At 37.6% G+C, this 24,357-nt stretch overlaps 1 protein-coding gene across 2 annotated transcripts in view; it reads left to right on the top strand.

The window, feature by feature from the left end:
- The window catches only part of LOC150082159 (protein LTO1 homolog), a 58,258-nt gene that overhangs the window by 26,221 nt on the left and 7,680 nt on the right, over positions 1–24,357 (top strand). For both annotated transcript variants that reach the window (XR_016547308.1, XM_090380020.1), the window contains exons 2-4: positions 2,281–2,386; positions 12,092–12,162; positions 12,490–12,604. Coding sequence is in view for 1 of the 2 variants with exons in the window: in XM_090380020.1 (XP_090236146.1) it covers positions 2,281–2,386; positions 12,092–12,162; positions 12,490–12,604 (292 nt within the window). In the remaining variant the exon portion in view is untranslated. The remainder of the gene's footprint in view (positions 1–2,280; positions 2,387–12,091; positions 12,163–12,489; positions 12,605–24,357) is intronic.

Here is a 24,357-nt window from a genome sequence, read left to right as displayed (position 1 = left end):
CAGTGCAGACAAGCTGATAGAACAGCCCATGGGGTTTTGCCAGTGATATACAGGAATTTTGCCAGCAGGTACAAAGTGTTTATCCCATTGTTAAGGCAGTGATTAGGCCACATCTGTAATACTGTATATAGCTTTGGAAGGAATTTAGGAAGGACATAGATCTGTTGGAAAGAGTGCAGAGAAGATCATAAAGATTAGTTCGAGAGCTAAAGGATATCCTTAGCAAGAAAGATTGGGGTTCTGTAAATTGCAGCTTTGGAAGCTGAGTATCTGCATGGTAACCAAATTGATGTACAGGTTGTCCGAGCTAGAGGTATCCAAAAATACACACACATATCTCAGCATCTAATAAGGTGTGTATTAAAATATTTTTTTTGTTATTATACTGAGTAGCTCACCAAGTTTTTACGAAGGTTAGTAAAGTTCAATATGGTTGAACTTTACTAACCACACATTGTTTAATTTACACACATTGTTTAATAAAGCCCCATGCTTTTTTGCTTTTTTTCATAGTCATATAGTCATTTTTTCATAGGCAAACTGTTTAGAAAAAAAATGGACCAATGACGGCATTTTTGTGCACTCCTAACCAGACATTGACTTTTGGTGTGTCCCTTTCATTTTCTATAACTTGGTGAGGATTCTCCATACCCCAAATGTGGCAAAATATGATGAAACAAATCTTGGAGAGATTTTCTATCGACTGTGCTTTCATTTGAGAAAATATAATGAGTGGTTCTCGCATTATAAGCCATTATTTTTGGATACCTCTAGCTGGGACACCCTGTATATAAGGCTTTAAAAGGATTAAATAAACTAAATGCTGATGACATCTTTACTCTTTTTGAGCTGAAACACGCAAAGGGGCATACATTTAAATCGGCAAACAATGGTTGCAGAATAGATGTACAGAAATCCACATTCAGGCAAAAAGTAGTCAATTTATGGTATATTCTTCTATCTAAAATTGCAAAGGTGGATAGTTTTAATACTGTATATTCATTATTTCACTGCACATTAAGCATACAGTACTCCCCTCTGATCACAAACCTAAATCTGTAAGCATCAGTAATATTGCATTGCTCTTATTGATGCTATATGTTTACATGGGAGAAGGGCCAGATTTACAAACAAGCTACAGCTTAGGGCCCCATATTACAAGGGGCCTCGCTCCACCTTAAAAATTATTTTTTAATATTGTCACAGTGAACCAGAGCCTCATACATGTTATAGCTTAGGCCCAGAACAAGTTTAAATCTGGCTCTGCATGGGAGGCTTTGATTCTGTAACTGAACCATTACTTATCTATTTAGAACTACGGTATACTGCTAATTGCAAACATCTTGATATAGAACAAGTTAGTTATCAGAAATTGATGATCTCGAAAAATACACACAAAAACATAATTCCAACTGATTGTATGAACTGTTTTTATCTGATGAAGAAGATGAACAAATTCTTGAGTTTTAAAAGGTGAGTAAAAGAATTTAAAATATGCATATTTTTATAAAAATCTACATGTAATAAATTGTAAATATATTGGTATTAATTCATGTCTTTCTAACCCTAAGAAAGTGCCTTAATTTCAAGCTTAAGATTTTATATTTGGTATATATGTTAACCATAAAATTTAGACAATTTTTTAGTGCTGCAAAGTTTGACTCGTATGCTGAATATAGAGTAGATTTAAGGCAGGTTTGAATAAATTATTGGAAGGAATGGGGAAATGCATTTTTTTTTTTTTTTTTTTTTTTTTTTATTGGGCTGGTGCTGTATATATAAAAACTGGTTCTTTTCAGTATTTTGTTAATATGAGTAGTATTTGAGAATTTTGTCAAGCTTATTTCTCTCTCAGCATACAAATGAAAAGTAAAATGGTAATGACCTTTTCAGTGTAAAAGGCTGTACATAGCTTCTACTTTATGGTACACAGGAATGACAAATGACTGCATTAAATAAAAAGGGGGGAATGAGGGTAAACAAGTAAATAAAAAAGTTAAAATTATCATTATTTTTGATAATGATGATTTATAACAACTGGAGTCAGAGCTGTTATTGCATAATAAACTTTTACTTCTGTGATGCCCTTAATTTTACCTTTAAATTATAGGTAATTATTACCTATAATTTAAATTATTACCTTTAAATTATTAATAATTTAAATTATTAATAATATTACAAAATGAATGAAAATTTTGAGAATATTATGTAATTATATTTCAATTTAAAATAATTTGCTATTTATAATGAATTATAATGCTATAATGTTGCATTTTTAAGGTATCAAAGAATGGGCTTTACCAGAGGCTTCAGTCTTGGTGAAGAAGCAGGATGGAAAGAAGGCTATACTTTAGGATTACAAAGAGGAGCACAGATTGCATCTGAAGTATAATAAATGTTTTTTGTTTGTACTTTCTGTTGATTTTGTTTGAATTTTCCAGCAAATTATTTCTGATCCACCTAATTTTTTTATCCAGTGAGTTTCTAATTTTATGCTACTATTAAATTTCAAATATAGTTTGCACCTTATGCAAGTTATATTTGAAATCATCTGCTTCCCCCTCCCCCATTTCCCCCCATCTAGGCCAGCAAAATGATATATTTTTTTTTTTTACGTAATATGGTGACTGGTAAGTACTGGCATTCAGTCCTGTTCTTTTGATAACAGATAATTTAAAAATTCTGTGAACTGCTTAAGTGAACACAGTTCCAAATGTGAAAAGTTTTGAATCTAGTACTCTGATGCTGTGGATGAATTGAAGATTGGGAAGACAGAAGACATTTGTTGCTGTTGGTCTATTATTTCTGTAGGTTGTTATTTTCAGGAAATACATATGAAGTTGTTCCAGAGGGAAAGCACAGGAAATGATAGAATGAAGAAAGGTATTATATACATTATCGCTGTTATAACTGTGTTACTCTTTCATATCATATTTGGCAATTGTTCAAACTTAGCATGTCAGTTGGCACATTTCTTCTCATGCTAAACTGTAAAATACTGAAATTAAAATATCCTTAATAATGGCAGTCTTTACTATATAAAGGCACTCTCCCCTCCAGTGACAGCTTGGACTTACAAAGTGTTTCTTTGCTAAATTTAGGAAATTGTGAGTGTCTGTTAAACCTGTCATCAAGTAAATACAGTTACTGATCTACAAGAAACACAAGAGTCACAAGCAGTTGGTCAGGATGTCAGCTGATATCTTAAATATATCTATCATTCTCACCAAGTAGACCAATAAGGTTGAACTTTTTTTAGAGTATGAATCAGAGTTTCTTTATCACTTGCCTTCTGTAAAAGATGAAACCAATTCTAGAGATATGGAAATCCAATTATTGTGACCATTGATCTAGCTGTGTGCATCCTCACACCACATGATAATTTTCATACATTTTTCTTGAAAAATATGCATGGATAAAAGTGTATTGCTGATAAAATATTATCAGCAATTTTTCATCATATATACCTTCTGACCAACTGAAAGCCGCAATTATTATGCATATGTTATATTTTTAAGGTGACTGTTAACAAGGCATGCTGTTGATTACAAAAAAAAATAAATGAATTTTAAATATAAAACAACCTGCAGCTTTATATGACATTTAATGTCTGAAAGCACAAAGCTAATAATAGGTGCCACCAGTATATGTCTGGTGAGATGAGTCCTTGGTGCTGCTGGAAGAGCTGAGATAAAGGGTTGCCTGTTTGGATGGTGGGGGGGGCGCTATGAGGATCATTTCTATAGAATTCTATGGAAATTCCCTCATAGAGGGGTGGATTTCTCTCTTCTTTGAATAAGTTGCCATTATACTTTGTCTGAGTTTTTGTTCCCTCAAAATTTGATTCTTATGTTGTACTTCGCTGCTATACTAATGAATTTCTCATGCTGTGCAACGTGGTAGAGAAGAATCTTATTTGGGAAGTTGAGGTTCTCCCTTGGGGGGGTGACACAACTAGTCTATTGTTTTCTTCATGGATTGTTTTATGAATGGCCTGAGGACTAGGCTGTAGGCCATTTCACTAAGATGGAATGGTTGGAGCAGAAAATTACCTGTGTTGATCACAAAATCATGTATAAGATGAGAAACTGTAGCAAAAAATTACTTTTGAATACACTCCAAGTTATTCCTAAGTGAAATTGCAAAAAAAAGTGTTAATGATCTTCATTCAACTGCCAGAAGGTTAAGGATTCTTCTTTGATTTTCTTTTTTCCCTAGTAAATAATACTATGAACACTATAAGTGAAATATCACATATGGCAGCAGTTTTTATTTTTATAAAAACCTGAGAAATGTTTCTCATTAACTTATAACATGGCTGCTTATGAATATTTTCTGTTAATTCCCCCCCCCCATTCAGAAATGCTGAGTATTGCAAATAATATTGTCATAGCGAAGACACCAAGTCTCACATTCAGCAATGATAGACTAGGAACAATGAACCATTGTCAGATGCCATTATGAGATCAGCACAAATTGTCATCATCCCTGCATTGGTCATCAGTAAGCATCTTGAAGCACCATGTGCTGAGCAACCTGATGATCAATTGTTACTTACGTTACGGTCACGTGTGGTGGCAGTGCAAGAATTTGCTCGTGTTAAGTTCTTCAGTTTTTATGTTTAAGTATGAGTAACCGAACAACACGTTATACGCTTGGATTGCCAAAAGGGAGCCCTTTCCAATGTTGATATCCTTTTTTATTTTGCTCTTTCAGGTAAAGCACCATTTTACATTTTTAATATCACATATTTGCCTTTTTTTTCTCGTTGCATATAGCTCTTGAACCACCACTGTTAAGATAATTCTCGTACAAGGCCAAGGGTAGCCCAGGGCAACAGAAAGAGCGTCTGTAAATAACACAATAAGCGGCGTCTGTTGCTATTTCCAACCCACTCCCAACTGAGTTATAACTAAGGGAGCATTGTGTTTCCTTCTCCCTCATAGTAACAATGGCTGAAGCTAGCAGCGTGCCCATTGAAAAAATTTGTAGCGTATGTCTAAAAGCTGAGATTCTTGCAGTTAAATGTATTATTTGTGACTAGTTTTTTGGAGGCTGCTGCACCTCCTTGAATATTAAAAAGCTTAGCAAAGCAAAGAAACAATTTTATTTGCCTTTCGTGTGCAAACCAACAAGACAGCTCGAAAGAATCAACTGACCTGGTAAATGTGGTTGAAGACATTCAAACTACAGAGCAAATTTTTTGTCTGAAGTAACGGAAACATCCCTCTCTTTCCACAAGGCTGCAGACCAGAACAACTCCTCCATACTCGAAGACTCAATTCAAGACATTCTTGGATGTGATGCTTGCCCAGAAAATTGCAGGCGTGGAATACTAACGTCTCCCACAAGGCAGCAAGCTGAAACATCACCTCTAGTTACAGTTGCTAAAAATAAGCTTACAAAGATGCCCAGCGTGTCCACGGAATCTATCTTACAGCAGTTTAGTGCTGAGATCTCTGCAAACTTCTCTGACCAATTACTTCCCGTCTATAAACTCATATCCGCCCTGTAAGAAGAAAACAACCTGCTTGAAGAGCAAAATCTCAAAATCCTACACAGTGTGAAGCGATTGGTGGAGAAGATTGATAGCCTGGAAAATCACACCCGCATGAAGAATAAGGGCTACAGGCCCCTTCTTCCCATCAGTCATCCAGTGATCAACCAGGTGTAAAGATTAACAAAGCAGTCAACTGCGCTCTGCATCGTGAGGTCAACTATACTCCCGCCACTCATAACAAAGCCAGTTGTCAGTCCAGCGGTTTGGCAAGTGCCACTCGGAATATACAGGAAAATGGAGCGGACAACTGTTAGAGCTCGACTGTCTCAGAGGCTCCGTTCCTCTCACGTCCGGAGATTCTTCATATCCCATCATCATATCATCAGCGAAAACTTAAGAGAAAAAAACAGGACAGCAGAAGTATCCTACAGACTGCACAACCTCAGTTCTAATAGTATTACGCATTCGCCTTTGCCAGAAACAAGTGGCAACACCTCGAATGGACCCACACTACTGGTAATAATGTCAGGCAGTGTACAGCACCTTGCTTTTCTAATCGCAAGGGTCACGGTACTGACGTTGGTAGCACATCCAACCGAGATTTGAATAGGCTGGCCAAATATAATATTACAGCTGTTCCTACACGAGAGAAGATCTTTATCTCCAGATTAGGCCCTGCAACACAACCCAGTAACATTAAAGACGTGTAAAACTGAGTTTGGATTAACAGTGGAAGTTAAACAATTAAAGACGAGGTATCCTGCTTACTCCTCATTTGTTGTCATGTGCCCAATGGGACAGTCCTCGTTGCTACTGAATTTTCAGGACTGGCCGGCAGGGTCACTGGTCAAGCCATACAGGGATAGACGGATGATAAGATCAAATAGACCTTCTGAAACGTCACAGTAACAACCAAATCCTCCCCATTCTCTGAGACGGGGGACTGGCAGCCTGCGGTGTTTTTTCCAGAACGTTCGAAGCATTTCCAACAAGCTTCCTGTGCTACAAACCTGCATGATTATGGCTGACTTTGATTACATTTGCCTTGTTGAAACGTGATTACGCAATAACAGACAACTAAACATTCTCGCTAATCCGCTTGGATACAAATGTATTGGCACTGGAAGAACTGAAAAACGGGGTAGAGGAACCATGATTCTGTATAAAGATGAATATCAGTCTTCAAAGGAACACCTCTCCAAATCAGATAATTTTGAAGCCACCTGTGCTACCTTTTTCAGTGGGAAAATAAAATTACAAATCTGTCTTATATACCTAATTCCTGAGCACACCAGAGATTCAAGAAATGAACTCCTTGCATGGCTTACCGTTAACCTCAATCCAGCTGTAGATACGATCCTTTTAGGAGATGTTAACATGCCAATCCCAAAACATACCGACGCAAAAAGAAATCTTGACTCTATTCTTGCACAACTAAATCTGAAACAGCTGGTTACTCCAGCAACTAGAGGGAATCAACGGTTAGATGTTGTCTATTACAATACACTCAGCATTAGATTAGCAGATAACTTGTTTCGCTTTAAATCAGACCACAATCCCACAGCTGTAGAGACTACACTCAATGTTGCTGGAACCAATCAGAGGGATGGCGGAAATTTTAATGGTATGCACAGAACGACCTTTTCTTTAAACTTCATCAAGCCAAACATCATTCTCAAAGAACTTCGAGAATACAAATGGCAAGAACTAAACATGAAGCCAGCATAGGAAGCTCTCCGGCTACTGGCCTTAAAGCTCACAAAAATTGCCTATGAAGGAGCATCAAAGGTCATAAGGATAACCGGGAAATCCAAAAACTGGTTTAATCCACAGATAAAATATGTCTTTCGTAAAAAGCAGACTTTACAGAAAATGGCTGAAGACAGGACATACTAATGACCACATTCTGTACAAAAAAGAGAGTGCTCACTTTATAAAGCTGAAAAGACAAGCACATTACGCAGAGGTACTATCAAAGCTCAAACAAGGAAAAAGGATCGTTCGGGATAACAGAAAAAAAAAAAAGGATCTCATGACTGCCGAGGTATTTACCGAATGGTCCAAGAAGGCATTTGGACAACCTCCCGTGCCCAAGCAATTAGCAACAGAAGAAAATAGAAAGAGAATAACTGATCTCCTTCACCGAATCATAATAAAAGAAGAATCCGTTTCAAACCAAGAAAGACACCTCTAACAGCCATCACAATTACCAAAGAAAACCTCATGAAAGCCATAAATGAATTTCCTAATAAAGCACTGTTGGTCCTGATAACTTCCCTCTTTTCATGGCAAAAATCAGCAGCCCTTACATTATTGAAGTGTTGCATCACACTTTCAATCAAATCATTCAAAAAGGTACTCTCCCCTGTATATGGAACAGCTACATAGTCAGGCCCATTCCCAAAATAAAGAAACCAAAAAACGCCAAAGACCATAAGTAGCCATAAGTTGCACCATTTTGAAAATTTTTGAGAAGACCCTTCTCTCAGCCCTCACCCAATACTGCTTCGGGCATCGTCCTCTGCATTTACACTCCGTCTTATCTGGAAGATCAACCATCACAAATCTCTTGAGACCCTTTTCCGGATGCAGAACGCTCCCAACAATAAGGAACAGCTCGATATTATCTTCTTAGACATATCAGCAGCTTTTGACAATATCTCGATAACGGCTCTGGAACAAATTTTATCTTTCTACTTCAAAATATAAGGCAATCCCCTGAAGATTTTGTGTAGCATTCTGAAGGAAAGACGCTTATTATCTGTAATGACGATTTTATTGCCCATTACTCCATTTCACAGGGAGGTGTTCTCTCCTCACTGTTATTTGCTGCAGCTCTGGAACCATTTTTTGCATCCCATAAAGACAACTTTATTACATATGCTGATGACCTGAAATTCTTTGTCGAATCTAAAAATCCACAACAATTTAAGCAAACAAATCAACGAGCCAATAACACAATAAATGAACTGGAGCTTTTAAACCCAAGCAAATCCACCCAGATGACAATTACAAAGAAAAAGAGCAGGAACAATAGCTCTATGCTGGTAAGCAGATGCGAAGTTCCAAAGGTTAAATTGCACATAGACCTTGGCCTAAAATGGGATGAGGGACTAACATTCTCCAAGCACTTTGATTACATCAAAGCTAAAACATATGCAGCGCTCTGGGCTGCCAAGCAGGAGTTAATTGGCATTAGAAACCCAGATCTTGTTAAAAAGCATATCTTGAAATTTATACTTCCAACCCCACTGTATGCGTCACAGATTTGGTCCTCTGCCCCACCGAGCAATCTGAAAGCGTTCCTTAGTATTGAATACTGGCTCTTGAGATGGCTGAACGGATCTCGAACCACCCATTTACTATCTCTAGAGCCATCCTACTTTCCAATCTCAGCATTCCTCCCTGGAAGCAGACAATCAACACAAGAAACATTTTCACATTAGCCCAACTGCTAACAGGAAGATTAGATGCTCTCAGTATTGACGGCTTGTTTCACTCTCGTCGAGAAGCCACCAGAATTTCTGAAACAAGACATCCCTTCAAAGCAACTTAAAAAACCTGGACAGCCTAAGTTGCTTTTTTCCCGAAAACACAATAGAACTCTTCAGTCAACTAAGAATTGAACCGGAAAAGCTCTGTAACGAAAAAACCTACAGATTGCAAGTCTTTGCCGACTCCTATCGTCTCCTGTAATTAGTGCACAGCCGCTCGGCTCAAAAAACTATATATTCTCGGTACTCTAGATGCCAACCTAAGATGATGTCAAAATTTTAAATATTCTATGATGTTCAAAGATGCCAAAAATGTAAATATTGTATTATAAAATCATAATTTCTCGTATTCCAAAATTCTGTATTCAACCTTTCAGGGTGAATCTATGAACTTTTTAACCTTTTGCTCATGGGTTCCGCTTCACACCTTAGAATGTAACTCTCACCCTTCTAGCCAATGGCTGTCCCAGGGGTGTCTCTTCAACAGAGAAATAAATTGATAATAATAATAATAATACTTAAAATTCACAACAGTTTCCATGTGAAATGTTTAAAGCTTCTGCAAGTTTATCAGTAATCACACAGCACTTAAAAAAAAAATTGTCAGGTGTTTTCAATTTAAAAGCTTGCAGCCTGATCGTCTTTTAAACACTCTGTTCCATCTGTGAATCTACCATGCTGCTGAAGCATAACAAAGAATTCTCTGTTTCATACTGCCTTGTTCGAGTAACCCGAAACTTCATTTCCAAATGTTTCAGAAGCACAGGTGCTGACAAAATTTGGCATTTGTGTGATTTTAAAAATTTTGCCATTTTTTGCACTCAGAAATCATGATAAAATGAAGGCACTTCAAATGGACAAAACAGTGAAGTGTATAGTAATTATGAATAAACTTCTACATACATGTGGATACAGGTTGAAACTCTCAAAACAGTAGCAACATGTTATTATTAGTAGTGGCAAATAATGCAAGAAAGTAAGCTTATGCAGCATGAGCCAAAAAACCCACCACTTGCAATTTCACATGTCTATTCCCCTCTAACAGTTTACCTAGTTTTTCCTTGAATATTTCCATACCACCCACTTCTACAACACCAGATGGGAGTTTGTTCCAGCAATCAACCATCTTTGCTCAGTTTGAATTTATGCTCCCTCATGTATATAGCCTGAGCAAGAGGAAGAATTCCACCAGATTACTCAACACTTCATTCAGATCTTGCATGTGCTTAATCTCCAGATGCAAAACCAAAGCCAACAGATCTATGCCCTTACTAAAATGAGGCTTGCAGACCTGTATGTAGTACTCAAGATTTAGCTTGGTGAATATTACCTTACACAATGGGATAATCACCTTGTTATCCATGCTAAAAAAATTCTTGTATATCATTGACACAAACCCCCTGAGCTGACCTGACAACCTGTTTGTGCTTCTCAGAGAACTTCATATCTGAATTCAAATATGCAAGCAAAAATCTTGCATATCTTAATGTACAATTATTCCCAAGTCTTCTTTATTTGCTACTGCCCTGAGTGTGGTACTACACAGCTGATACATTAATTTAGGATTACTGCTCCCCATTTGAAGTACTTTGCATATGTGAATATTAAACTTCAATTTCCACTTCTCAGCCCATCTGCCTAACTTGTCTAGATCTTGTTGCAGTAGCATAATGTGATTACTGTGATTAACTGCCATGCAATCTTCATATCATCTGAAAGCTAAGCCTGATGTACTGTCATCAGTATCATTAATAAATATAGAAAGCAACATTGGCCTCAACACTTTACACTGGGGACTCTGCTAATAAGTCCAAGAAGAGAGTGCCCATTGATAAACACTGTCTTCTCTCACTTTACCACCCCTTTATCCATAACAGCAACTTGCCTTTTATGCCACACTGCTCCAATTTGTGTTGGACTTGGCATGTCATGGCTTTAGCTGCCCATCGCCATTAAAAACAAAAACCAAAAGCTCCAATTTGTACAGCATTTTTTATGTGCAAGAGTATCAAAAGTTTTTCTGAAATCAAAGTATACAATGTCAAAGTTAATTTTTTGCTTCTAGTTCCTTTTTTTTTTTTTTTTTTTTATTGTGTTATAGTATTCGATCAGATTGGTCAGACAAGATCACTACTTAACAAATCCATCATGCTCTGACTGAGGTATAACTTCATTCCTGTCTAGATGTTTCTGCATTACTTCTTTAACCAGTGACTCCATATTTTCCCTGTAACATGTCAAGTTAACAGGTCTCTGATTACTTGTGTTTCCCTTTGATACCCCCTTTATGAATTGGGGATACATTTGTGCATCTCCATTCCGTTGGGCCCTTCCCTGAAACTAGAGAAGTTCTCATAATTATGTCTAAAGGTTTTGTTTACATCTTTTGCTGCCTCCTTTAATATAACTGAATATATCCCATCCACTCCAAGTGCTTTTTTTACGTTTATCTTCAACAATTTCTCCTCCACTTTTCCCTCAGTTATCACAAAATCATTTAGTTCCCTGCCAGAATTTGACTCACTTCTGACATCGCCATTCATAAAAAATTCCTTGTGTGTGTGAATGTAGATGCAAAATACTTATTCAGTTTGTCTGCAAACTGTGCAGGATCATCAATAGTTAATCCATTCATATCTAGTGGACTGGTATGATTTAACCCCTTCCTTCTACTTTACATAAGTAAAGAAGTCTTTGCTGCTTTTCTTTGCACTTTTTGTCAGAGAATCCTTGTAATCTGCTTTAGCTTGCATAACCTCCCTGCCTAAATATTGTGCTGTGTTTTTGACTACAGCACTGTGCTGCCAGTCTGGGAAAATGTTGAGAGTAATGCATATCATTGTCACTTCAGTAAATAAACAGATTTAATTGCAATTAAAATTTGAGGTATTGTTGAAAGGTAAATAGATTTTGCATGCATGGTGTGAGCAAAAAAATGCTGGAATTGGTGTCTGCTCCACATGGCCTGTTGAAGGATTAAATCTCTCTCTCTTTTTTAGCTGTGATAACTTTTTTCTTGTTTCTTTTTTAAATATGTTATTTAAATTTTTGGTTTATATTTCACATCAGAAATTATTTATATGGTATTACTTTACAGTTGGGCTTTTACCAAGGATTTGTTCACGCATGGATAACAGTTTTAGAAGGGGAAGAAACTGCCAAGCAAAGGTATGGAATTTTAGTTATTTTAGGATGTAATTATATGCCACTTGCCTATAAAAACTTACAGTTAAGTGCTATGAGAATTGTTATATAAGCATTTTATGATAAAATTATTTTTTATAATAGTTACATAAATAGCAAACCACACATTTTTGTCAGTTTTAATTACCGGTAATTTTTAAAACCTTAGACTTCTATATTCAAGTTTGGCTTGGTTATAAATTTTAAAATTTGTAGAACAGAATTGACTTAGTGACCCAGTTAAAAATTTTAATTTGTCTGATTTATTATTCATGATAATATTTAAAACTTTTTTTTATATATATAATTTAGGAAATTGACAGCACTTAAATCACTGCATGAAATGACAAAGAATTTTCCTAAGACAAATATACATGATGATGATATACTGGAAAAGTTGCAAAAAATCCGAGCCAAGTTTAAACAGGTGACGTATTCATTTATGAAAACAACTGTTTATATTGAATTTGGGTTTTCCTACCATTATTTGTGAATATATTAACTGCACTTGCTTCTTCAGTATCTCTTAGTATAAGTAGTTAATTTTTCAAGTATTTAACTAAAATATTTTGCCATTCTCCTCTTTTGGCTCTTTGAACAGTATTTTCTTCATGGGCTTTTGAACAACATTGGTATTCTTAATTATATGTGAAAGGCATCGGCAAAATTAATTTCTGCACAGAAACTTGAACTGTAGTCAGTTATCAAAGAAAATATACATGTAGTTGGTCAGCAAGTTATTATAGTTGATACCAGAACTGATGTGTTTTATAATATATCAGCACCACTTGTTTTGATGTTATTATTATTTCATCAGAGATGGATACACACCATGCTTCTGACAGCATCATATATATTGGAGTGTAATAGCAGCTAAGCTGTTCTAATTATAATAGTTCAAATAGATAATATACAATTTATCAGTGCTATATAAGAAAATTAATAATGTTCTTGTGTTCTTGTTTATACTCCGGCACAACCACCAGGTTAGTGGAGTTTACAGTAAATAAATCAATTCAAATGTTAATCGTATTTAGCAGTCACGGGCTTGAACCCCGGTCCACTCAAAGAGCATGTGCTACTGCACTCATGCTCATGACCACTCAGCTACGTCAGTTTCATTCTCAGAACATGAGATGCATTGAACGGCAATTACAGATATCCCTGAATAAAGTCCAAAGGTGGGCAGTGTGCAATGGCTATCATCTGTCACAGCAGAAAACCGTTAACAATTGCCATGCACATGAAATCTATCATCTTTCATGCAAATTACTTTGTTTTGAAACATGATATATTTTCTACTGTTTAAGTTACATGAATCCTATAATTGTGTGACTTTTTGGCCATAATTGAACATAAATAATTTAAAATAAAAACACCTTGGAAAGGAGGAGTTGCTACTGCTGCAAGTTGGAGATTTAGAAAGACATTAAATAGTTGCACTTTCAGAAGTTCTGAAAATGTGCGCTCATTAAATAAGAAAAAAACTATTTTTGAATATTCAAGCTCAAAAACGTAGCACAGTTTAGTTGCAGAAAGCATCACATGTGAGGAATGAAGTTTCATTATATCAGTTATATAATGAAAATATTAGGAAATATTTGTACCTTACTTGCTTCTAGTGTAAGGTCATAAATTTGCATAATTAGCCTGAATCCATATTTAACTTACTTTAAAATTATCTCTGGATCTTTGGTTGCATTGTAAAAAGACGGGGCTTTAGTAATATGCTCAGTAAACAGTTCATTAACAATACCACCCCAATACTATGTAGGATCTCTATTTAAAAAGGTTTTAGGGCTGAAAGCCTCAGACTACAGAAAATTCACTAATCAAACAAGTTAGTGCATAGCATTATTAGTTCCTACTTCATAGTAAATCACCTACTTTGGTGGTGTTGTTGTTGTTGTTATTTGGTTTTTAGGAGCATTAGCAACTAAGGCCATATTGCTCCGGGATATGCGGTGGTCATTCCCTGACCTTTCTGCATCCTCCGTATTTGGTGGTGACGGGCTCGAACCCGGGTCTAATCAAGAAGCGTGTGCTATGCACTGCTGCTCCTGCCAACTTGGCTACAGAGGCACCCCTAATTCGGTGATTTACTATGAAGTAGGAAATAACCTACTTCGGTAATTTACTAAGAATTAACATGATGCGATGCACTAACTTGTTCGAGTAAGATCTCCATTTAACTTCAAAACAGCAGTGATTTACCTTTTATGGAATGACTTGGAATAACATATCATTAGTATATTCAGCTATGCAGACTGGATGGACATCTTCCATTCCTGAATGGAAGGAGAACATTTGCATGATGATCCTTTTGATTTTAACTCACAGATATCTGTTGATTAAGACCCAGCAAACTGTAAGCTTGGGGGGGGGGGGAGAAACATCATACTCATGCTCCTGAAAAACTCATGCAATAATGCAGGCATATTGTTCTGCAAAAAAGTCGTAATTTCTTTAAGGATGAAGGGAGTTGCTATGATAGTATGCCCTTAATCTGTTTGGGGGGGTCACCATGTATCCAGTATCAAGGGTCCCATTGTCTCCTAAGAAAGTATTCCTCACAGAATACACTGTTCCCACCTAACTATGGTGTCTGCAAGCATAGTAAAACTGTGGCTTCATATTTTTTTGGTGATGTGTATTAATTCTACTAGCTTAGATTGAATAATATCAAATATATAGTCCATTTTTTGTTGGGTTATAATGGCCAGCATTGCCTACACAATCATGTGAAATTTTGGTGTGTTCAGATGTTGACCATTGATTTCTGGTCACATGCAATGTGTTGACTGTATGTGGTAATAATAGTAGTAGAAGCATGTGATAAAGCAAGAGTATGAGCTTAGGCTGGAGGAAAAAAAAACAATTTCACACATCCAGTTCTTCCTTGAATTTATTTAAGCTATCAACTTCCACAACAACAGATGGAAGTTTGTTCCAGAAATCAACTACCTGCTGGATAAAGGCAAGTTTCTGCACATCTATTATACAACTGTCTTTCCTCAATTTGAATTTATGCCCCCTCAGATTTGTAATCTGAGCAAGCGGAAGAATCCCATCAGAATTGAGTCTGCTCAACCCATTCAAGGCCTTATGCACCTCAATCAGATCACCTTGCAGGTACCTAGTCTCCAGATGCTGCAGTTTGCAGAACATAAGCCTTTCTTGTTAAGAGGACCCCTTCATTCCTTCCACCAATATTGTTGCCCTTCTCTGAATTCGCTCAAGCAACTCTACATCCTTCCTGAAATGAGGCTTCCAGACCTGTATGCAGTACTCAATGTGTGGCCTGACCATTGCCTTATACAAAGGGATAACACCTTTTCCCTACTAGCAAAATTCCTGTATGTCATTGACAGTATCCCATGACTTGCTCTGGCAACTTGTCTCCACTACTCAGAAAATTTCATATCTGAATTCACAATTATTCCCAGGTCTTTTTCATTTTATACTACCCTAAGTGTAGTATCACACAGTTGGTGCGTTTCTCTGGGATTACTTCTACCCATCTTCATTACTTTGCATTTGTCAGTGTTAAACTTCAGTTGCCACTTCTCAGCCCATCTGCCCAACTTTTCTAGAGCCTGTTGCAGTAGCACACTGCAACAGGCTCTAATTTGTAGAGTAGTTTTCCATGTGCAACAGTATCAAAAGCTTTCCTGAAATCCAAGTATATGATATCAAAATTATTTTTTGCATTCAGGTCCTTTGTGACCACGCCATAGCATCCAATCAAATTGGTCAGACAAGACTTCCCCTTAAACGTATGCTGAGTCTGAATTATTACTGCAGTCAACAATTTCTCTGCCACTTTGCTCTCAGTTATTACAAAATCATTAAGCTCCCTGTTAGAGTTTAATAAGCTTCTGTCCTCCACTTCCCTAAAGAACTCATGTATGAATGTAGATGCAAAATACTCATTGTTTGTCAGTTATCTGAGCATGATCGTCAACAGTCGAACTATCGATATCAAGTGAACCAATCTGATTCATCCCCTTCTTATTAGAGTTTACATGAGTAAAGAAGTCTTTGCTGTTCCTCTTTACCTCCTTTGCCAAAGATTTCTTGTAATCTGCCTTCCCTTGCCTAATCTCCTTTGTGACTTGATTACAGACTAGCTTATATCTATCATAGTCTTCTGTGTAGCCTGATAATTTATCACGAGTCTCATTAGTTCATCTGACATCCATTTAGGTCTAAACCTTGAACAGTATTTCTTAATTGGTATGAAAAGCCTAGTAGCTTCCACAGTTAATCCCTTGAATGCTTCCCATTTAGAATTTGCTGTTGGTAACATCATCAGTTGGTCCCATCATGTGTTCTTGACTATGCGCTATCCCTTGATTCTCTATCACACCACCACCACCGCCATGGTGACTACAGTTTCAGTGATTCTATCACTTGCTCATTTTATATTCAAAAATATGCAGTAAATGACTCTTTTAGACATCTGCTCTCATTTTAGACATGTGACCTTCTGTTTCAAAAATTGATAAGTTTTAGGTCTACTCTGTTTATCGTTATTTTATTTGCTCAGCCATTTTATATAAAGATGCTCATTATATTCATCCCAGTCATCTGACTTACCACACCAGACTGACTATATCGATTCTTCTAGACATGCTTGTTTATAAGCTTATTAATTTTCTCCTATCATTGCTATGCAAACTTGTGAGTTTGTTTGCTATGAATCTTGCATATTTCGTGTAGCTGTTTACAGCAGTGTTCTCACCAGTAATTTTCTAGTTGAGTAATAGGTTAGTTTTATCACTCTACACAGCTGTTCTATACTGTTGCCTTATAGTCAGTTTTTCTTTCGTATTAGTGTTATAATAACTCTCAGTATCAGTAAGACTGTTCAAAGCAGTGCAAAATCTAATCATCTCTACTTTTTGAGCCACCATTAATGTAACTTACTAGGTAGTAAACTTCCAATTTCTTCTCTACCTTTCCTTGAGGTGGTGCGAACCATCTCAAGGAAAGGTAGAGAAGAAATTGGAGGAATAGAGGAAAGCGTTGGAAGAGAGAGGCATGAGGATAAGTAGAACAAAGACAGAATATATGGTATTAAATGGAGAAGATGAGAGCTCTATAAAACTGCAGGAGGAAAAGCTACCATCAGTTTCGAAATTTAAGTATCTGGGATCGAACGTTGAGAGGGATGGAGGACTGACTGCAGAAATACAGCATAGAGTGCAATGTGGATGGTTGAACAGGAGAAAGATGAGTGGGGTGCTGTGTGATAAGAAAGTAAATTGTAAAATGAAGGGAAGAGTGTATAAAACTGTGGTTAGACCCGCATTGATGTAACGTGCTGAGACATGGGCGATTACAAGGGCCCAGGAGAAAAAGATGGAAGTGGCGGAGATGAGGATGCTAAGATGGATGTGTGGTGTGACGAGGAAGGACAGGATAAGAAACGACTACATCAGAGTTACGGTTAAGGTGGGACCTCTGAGTAAAAAAATGCAGGAATCTAGGTTGAGGTGGCTTGGACATGTGGAACGAAGAAGTGAGGAGTATGTGGGGAAGAGGTGCGAAAATTGAGGTGATAGGGGAGAGGAAGAGGGGGAGACCTAAGCTGAGATGGAAGGACAAGGTGGCAGAGGATTTAAAAGAGAGAGGATGGAGGAGAGAGGAAGCCCAGGATAGGGAGGAATGGAGGAAAAGAATTAAGGACGGAAATGCTGACCCCATGTAAACGTGGGAAGAGGGCGAAGATAAAGAAGAAGACTAGGTGGTAAATGACTCAACTGGTGCAATACCACCACTATGCTTATTGGATGCTTGAAGTGGTGGTACCTATCTATAGTCTCCAGAGCAAAGCTCTGGCAAACCCTCCCATCTCTTCCATCATGCAGTATGATTGATATGTTTTGCGGTTATGATGGACTTCATGCTGACATCCAGTCTTCTTTACACTTCGAGGGTACAGCTCTAAAGACACAACCTTCTCCTTCCCAGGATAACAGTTTTCAAAAACATATAAAGCAGGCCATATGCTGCACTCAAGCAAGTGTGACAAATCAGCTTGAGAAAGTTTGTTATCTGGAACTGAAAACAATCTCCTGTCTGACTAGTATAGGAATAATCATGATACTGTTTGGAAAAAGATGAATATATGATTTACAAATATACAGGAATCCCTCGAATTAGTGCGGTTTATATTTAGCTACCAATTTTCGATTAGCGCTGTATTTTGGCTTGGCCTAAAGAAACTGAAGCTGGTGATGCTATGAAAGTCAGCACTAAGCTACGAATATAAATACACTGCTAAAGTATGCATAACATTAGAGAACATTAGAGAAACACATCGCTTGTTTTCTTAGTCAGTGCGCAGCTCTGTTCACAAAAGGGAGTTACTGTTTATTTCGCGTTGCATCATACCTTCTCCATCGAGAAGCGTTATAGAGAAATAAACAAAAATGAACACAAGATACAGTGTGGGAAGCTAGTTTGTTTTTCTACCATAAGAAAATAAAAATAAACGGATTAATTCAAACGTGTATTATTACAACAATTCAAATATTTTCTAACATTATTTTCATTATGTTAGAAAATATTTTCTAACATAATGCTAATGTTCTGGGGGCAAAGACGTTTCACGTGAGCAAGTAGCTAATATCAGGGAAGAGAGCCTAAAAAACTTCAAGGGCTGTGTTAGGGTTGTTAAATATACAAGAACAGTAAATCTTAATTGTTTATACAGTAACGTTAGAAGTGTCAATAAAATGAGCGAATTCGAACTGGTGGTTAAAACAAGTAATGCGGACATAATAGGGCTTACGGAGACGTGGTGCCACCCGGAAATTGGGGATGATGAGTTTCAGTACGGCTTGTATAATGTATTTAGGAAGGATAGAGTAGATAGAAGGGGTGGTGGGGTAATGCTTCTTATCAGAAGCAGCCTGAGTGCGACGATAGCTTTCCCAGATTCAGACATTTCACATGCTAGTATAGAGTCTGTATGGTGTGAGATAGTTGGAAACAAAGGTACAATGCGAGTAGGCGTAATCTACAGACCAGGTGATTGTGAAGACTATGACAAAAACCTCTACATGCAAATGGAATGGGCAAGTAAGCGTCAATGCCTTATTATGGGTGATTTCAATTTGCCTCTAATTGATTGGAGTAAATGGGAAGGAAACTCGACATGGGGAACAAAATTTTTAAATCAACTAGATGACTGTTATTTGTATCAACATGTCAGGGAAAGTACTAGAGAAAAGAATATCCTAGACCTCATCATCACACATGAATCAGATGACATAACAGGGCTGACAGTAGAGGAACCAGCAGCAGGAAGTGATCACGGAGTTCTACGGTGGATGATGACGAGAGAGGTAGCAGAAGTAAAAGGCAAAGGAATGGGTTTTAATTTCAGAAAAGGAAATTACAATGCCTTAAGGTACTACATGGCCTCTATTAACTGGGTAGATGTCGCGCAGAGAATGAATACAGTTGAACTGTGGTACGCTTTTAAAACATTAATCACAGATGCCTTGAATGCATATATACCATTAAAAAAATACTCCACGAGAAGGGTTCCAAGTTGGATGAATAGTGAAGTTGCCACATTACTTGAGCAGAAAAAGGTGGCATGGAAACGTTACAGAGCAATAAAAAGTACTGAAGCCTATAACAGCTACAAGGTGATGTGTAATAGAGCCACAGAAAAGGTTCGACAGGCAAAGGCAGTTTATGAGAAATCACTAGCAAACAGAGCAAAGAGGGGGGATAAAGAATTCTTCACATATATAAATGCCAAGAAGAGCAGGCCAAACCAGATCGGACCTTTACGTAAGGGAAAGGGGATAGTAATAAATACACCAGCTGCCGTTGCAGATGAACTCAACAGTTATTTTGCATCGATATTTACAAATGAAAAGCCTTTTGTGGCAATGGGAAATTGTGGGAGCGAAGTTAAAAAATATGTAATTAATGATATTGAAATTTCGCAAGATTATTTAATGAAAAAACTTTCAAGCCTACAGACTAGTAAGGCTCCTGGAGTTGATGGAATATACCCTATAATCTTGAGAGAGGCGGCAAGCGAGTGCATTGAACCACTGAGGCTGGTTATGCGAGCATCACTAGACTCTGGGGAGATTCCCTTGGATTGGAAAAGTGCAAATGTATCTCCCATACATAAGGGTGGCTCTAAAAGTGAAGTGGGAAATTATCGACCTGTCAGTCTGACTTCAGTAGTAGGGAAAATCATGGAGGCATTGATCAAGGGTGGAATTCAGGATCATTTGGATCGAATTGAAATTCTCAAGGATACTCAGCATGGTTTTGTAAAGGGAAAATCATGTTTAACAAATCTGGTTCGCTATTTCGAAAGGGTCACTCACGAGCTGGATTTAGGGAATAATTTCGACATTGTTTATTTAGATTTCAGCAAAGCTTTTGACTCAGTCCCACATGAGCGGTTGCTTTATAAGCTGGAACAGGTTGGAATCACTTGGAAAATCCTTAGATGGATAGAAGGATGGCTTCAGGGCAGGAGGCAGAGGGTTGTGATAAATGGCTATTCCTCAGATTGGGTTGATGTAAGAAGTGGGGTTCCCCAAGGATCAGTATTAGGACCACTGTTGTTTTTAATTTTCATAAACGACATTGATGAAGGGATAGAGGGTGTGATGTCTAAATTTGCAGATGATGTTAAAATTGGTAGAGTAGTTAATGATCACTGTCAAGCTGAGCTTCTTCAGAGAGACCTAGATAGACTTCAAGAATGGTCAGAAAAATGGCAGCTGTGCTTTAATCCAACAAAGTGTAAGGTATTACACCTGGGAAACAGTAATCCCAAAATAACTTATTCACTTGGTGGAGTTCAACTAAACCCAGTACTGGAGGAAAGGGACTTGGGTGTTACGATACGGTCAGACATGAAATTCTCTGAGCATTGTAAACAGGTTGCAAGGAAGGCCCATGGTGTCCTATTGATGATCTATCGAACTTTTGCAAGTAGAGATAGGGACGTGATAATCCCATCATATAAGGCCTATGTTAGACCACACTTGGAATACTGTGTTCAAGTATGGAGACCGCACCTAAAGAAAGACATCGAGCTTCTTGAAAGGGTGCAAAGAAGGGTAACTCGCCTGGTGAGATCGGCAAAAGGGCGTCCTTATGAAGAAAGACTTCGAATATGTGGGTTGCAGAGTTTGGAAACTAGACACCTTAGAGGAGATTTGATTGAGGTGTTTAAGGCTCTGAGAGGCATCAGTAAAATGAATGAGGACAAAATTTTCAAGATTATAAATGATGCTAGAACTAGGGGACATAAATTCAAGTTACGCGAGGAAATGTTTAGATTGGACTGCAGGAAGTTTTATTTTAGCCAGCGAGTTATAAATTACTGGAATAAGTTGCCTTCATGGGTGGTAGAGGCCGACAGTTTGGGGAAATTCAAAGGTCATCTGGATAGTACTTTCGGGTAAGGGAAGCGCATAGGATGATAGGATTAATTTCCTTTTTATTTAATTTTTAATTTCATTTTATTATTTTTATTTATTTATTAATTATTATTATTTATTTATTTATTTAATTTTTGTTTTTATCATTGTTTTGTTCGGATTTTTTTTTTTTTTTTTTTTGGCTGGTGCAGCATAAGCCATAGGCTTTCTTGCACCATACGGCCGTTACTAATACTAATACTAATACTAATTATGCACTCTGAAGGACAACACCAGCCACACTGCATTTATTATTTACATGCAGATCAGTTGCTTTCAGTTCTTGCGTTGCATGTTAATGTGCAGAGCATCTCCCGCCATTGATTACTGTGCATACTAATTAATTACATTAATTTCCATTAAATATTTTATATATTACGTAATTATTAACTATGGATAAAAGGAAAAGTGTATCTGATAGTGCCTCTGGTAAAAAGAAAAGAACAGTGATAACGTTAGATGAAAAAATTGAAGTCATAAAAAGATTTGAAGATGGTGATAGTAAAATACGAATTTCTCGACATCTTGGAATGCCTGAATCAACGGTTTGGATGATTTTAAGTAAAGCCAGTGCATATAAGGAAAAAGGTAAGCTTGCTTCATCGTCAGCATGCACGCAAACCACAAGAAATAGAAGTGTTACAATGATTGAGATGGAACGTCTTTTAGCCATTTGGATAGAAGACTGCAATCAAAAAAGAATTCCAATCTGCACAATGGCCATAAAAACAAAAGCCTTGAGTATTTTTGCAATGTTAACTGAAAAGTCAACAATAGAAAACTTGGGTAGAGTGGGAACTGAAGAGAAAATGTTCAAGCAAGTTCTTCAAAATAAAAAGTGATTGAAGCAGAAACGGAAGAAAATTTCACTGCCAGTAAAGGCTTATTAGCATTAGTAGAGGCATTTGATGCAAGAAAGCAAGCTTATGCAGCATCAGCCAAAAAAAAAAAAAAAAAAAAAACCCACTTCCACTTCACCCCTCTGTTCGTTCAAAATACCTGTCCAGTTGAGCCTTAAACTTATTTAGGCTATCAACTTCCACGACAAGGGATGGAAGTCTGTTCCACCAACCAACCACCTGCTGGCTAAAGGCAAATTTCTGCACGTCTATCCTACATCTGTTGTTCCTCAATTTGAATTTAGCCCTCTCAGGTGATTATTCTGAGCGAGAGGAAGAATCCCATCAGCATTGAGCATGCTCAAACCATTCAAGGCTTTATACACCTCTATCAGATCACCTCGCTGGTGCCTAGTCTCCAGACACTGTAATTTGCAAAACTTAAACCTTTCTTCGTAAGAAGACCCCTTTCTTCCATTCACTAATCTTGTTGCCCTTCTCTGTACTCTTTCCAGCAGCTCTACATCCTTCTTGAAATGAGGCCTCCAGACCTGTATACAGTACTCTAGGTGTGGCCTAACCATTGCCTTATACAAGGGAATAATCACCTCCTTATCCCTGCTAGAAAAATTCCTATATATCATTGACAATGCACCATGAGCTACTCTTGCAGCCCGTCTGCACTGCTCAGAGAACTTCATATCTGCCTGCACAACCACCCCCAGGTCCCTTTCATTCTCTACCACTGTCAGTGTAGTACCACAGAGTTGATACATTGCTCTGGGGTTGCTTTTTCCCATGTGTAGTACTTTACATTTGTCAATGTTAAACTTCATTTGCTACCTCTCAGCCCATCTGCTCAACCTTTCCAGTATCTGTTGCAGCAGCATAGTGTCAGTAGTGTCCTTGACAACCCTGCCTACCTTTGTATCGTCTGCAAACTTCGACATTAAGCTTGATATACCATCATCAATATCATTTATGAATACAGAAAACAATAATGGACCCAACACTGAGCCCTGAGGGACTCCACTAATAACATTAGTCCATGACGAGCAGTGTCCATTCATTACCACTCTCTGTCTTCTCCCCCTCAGCCACCCCTTTATCCACAGCAGCAATTTGCCTCCAATGTCACACTGCTCCAATTTGTGCAGCAGTCTTCCATGTGCAACAGTATCAAAAGCCTTTCTAAGATCCAAGTATATAATATCAAAGTTATTCCCTGCATTCAGTTCCTTTGTGACTGCATCATAGTATCCAATCAAATTGGTCAGGCAAGACTTCCCCTTAACAAAACCATGCTGTGTCCGAGCTATAACTGAAGTCTTGTCTAAATGATCCTGCAGTGCTTCTTTAACTAGTGCCTCCATTAATTTTCCTGGAACAGAAGTTAAACTCACGGGTCTATAATTACTTGTGTCAGCCTTTGATCCTCCTTTGTGAATTGGGGTCACATTTGCACATCTCCAGTCTGTGGGTACCTCCCCTGAGTCCAAGGAAGCTCTCATAATTATGGCTAAGGGTTTGCTTACTTCCTCTGCTGCCTCCTTTAATATAACTGGATAGATCCCATCCACCCCGGGTGCCTTTCTTGTGTTTATCTTCAACAATTTCTCCTCCACTTTACTCTCAGTTATTACAAGATTCTCTAGCTTACTGCTAGAGTTGAATACACCTCTGGCTTTCCCCTCGCTAAATAACTCCTCATGCGTGAATGTCGATGCAAAATATTCATTTAGTTTGTTAGCTACCTGAGCATGATCATCAACAATTGACCCATCGATATCAAGTGGACCAATCTGATTCATCCCCTTCCTTCTAGAGTTTACATAAGTAAAGAACTCTTTTCTGTTTTTCTTTGCATC

Source organism: Mastigoproctus giganteus, chromosome 8, assembly GCF_048544385.1.
Source record: "Mastigoproctus giganteus isolate SK-2022 chromosome 8, ASM4854438v1, whole genome shotgun sequence".
NCBI classification, from domain to species: domain Eukaryota; kingdom Metazoa; phylum Arthropoda; class Arachnida; order Uropygi; family Thelyphonidae; genus Mastigoproctus; species Mastigoproctus giganteus.
The sequence above is the reverse complement of the archived record's forward strand: the minus strand, read 5'-3'. Positions and strand labels throughout refer to the sequence as shown.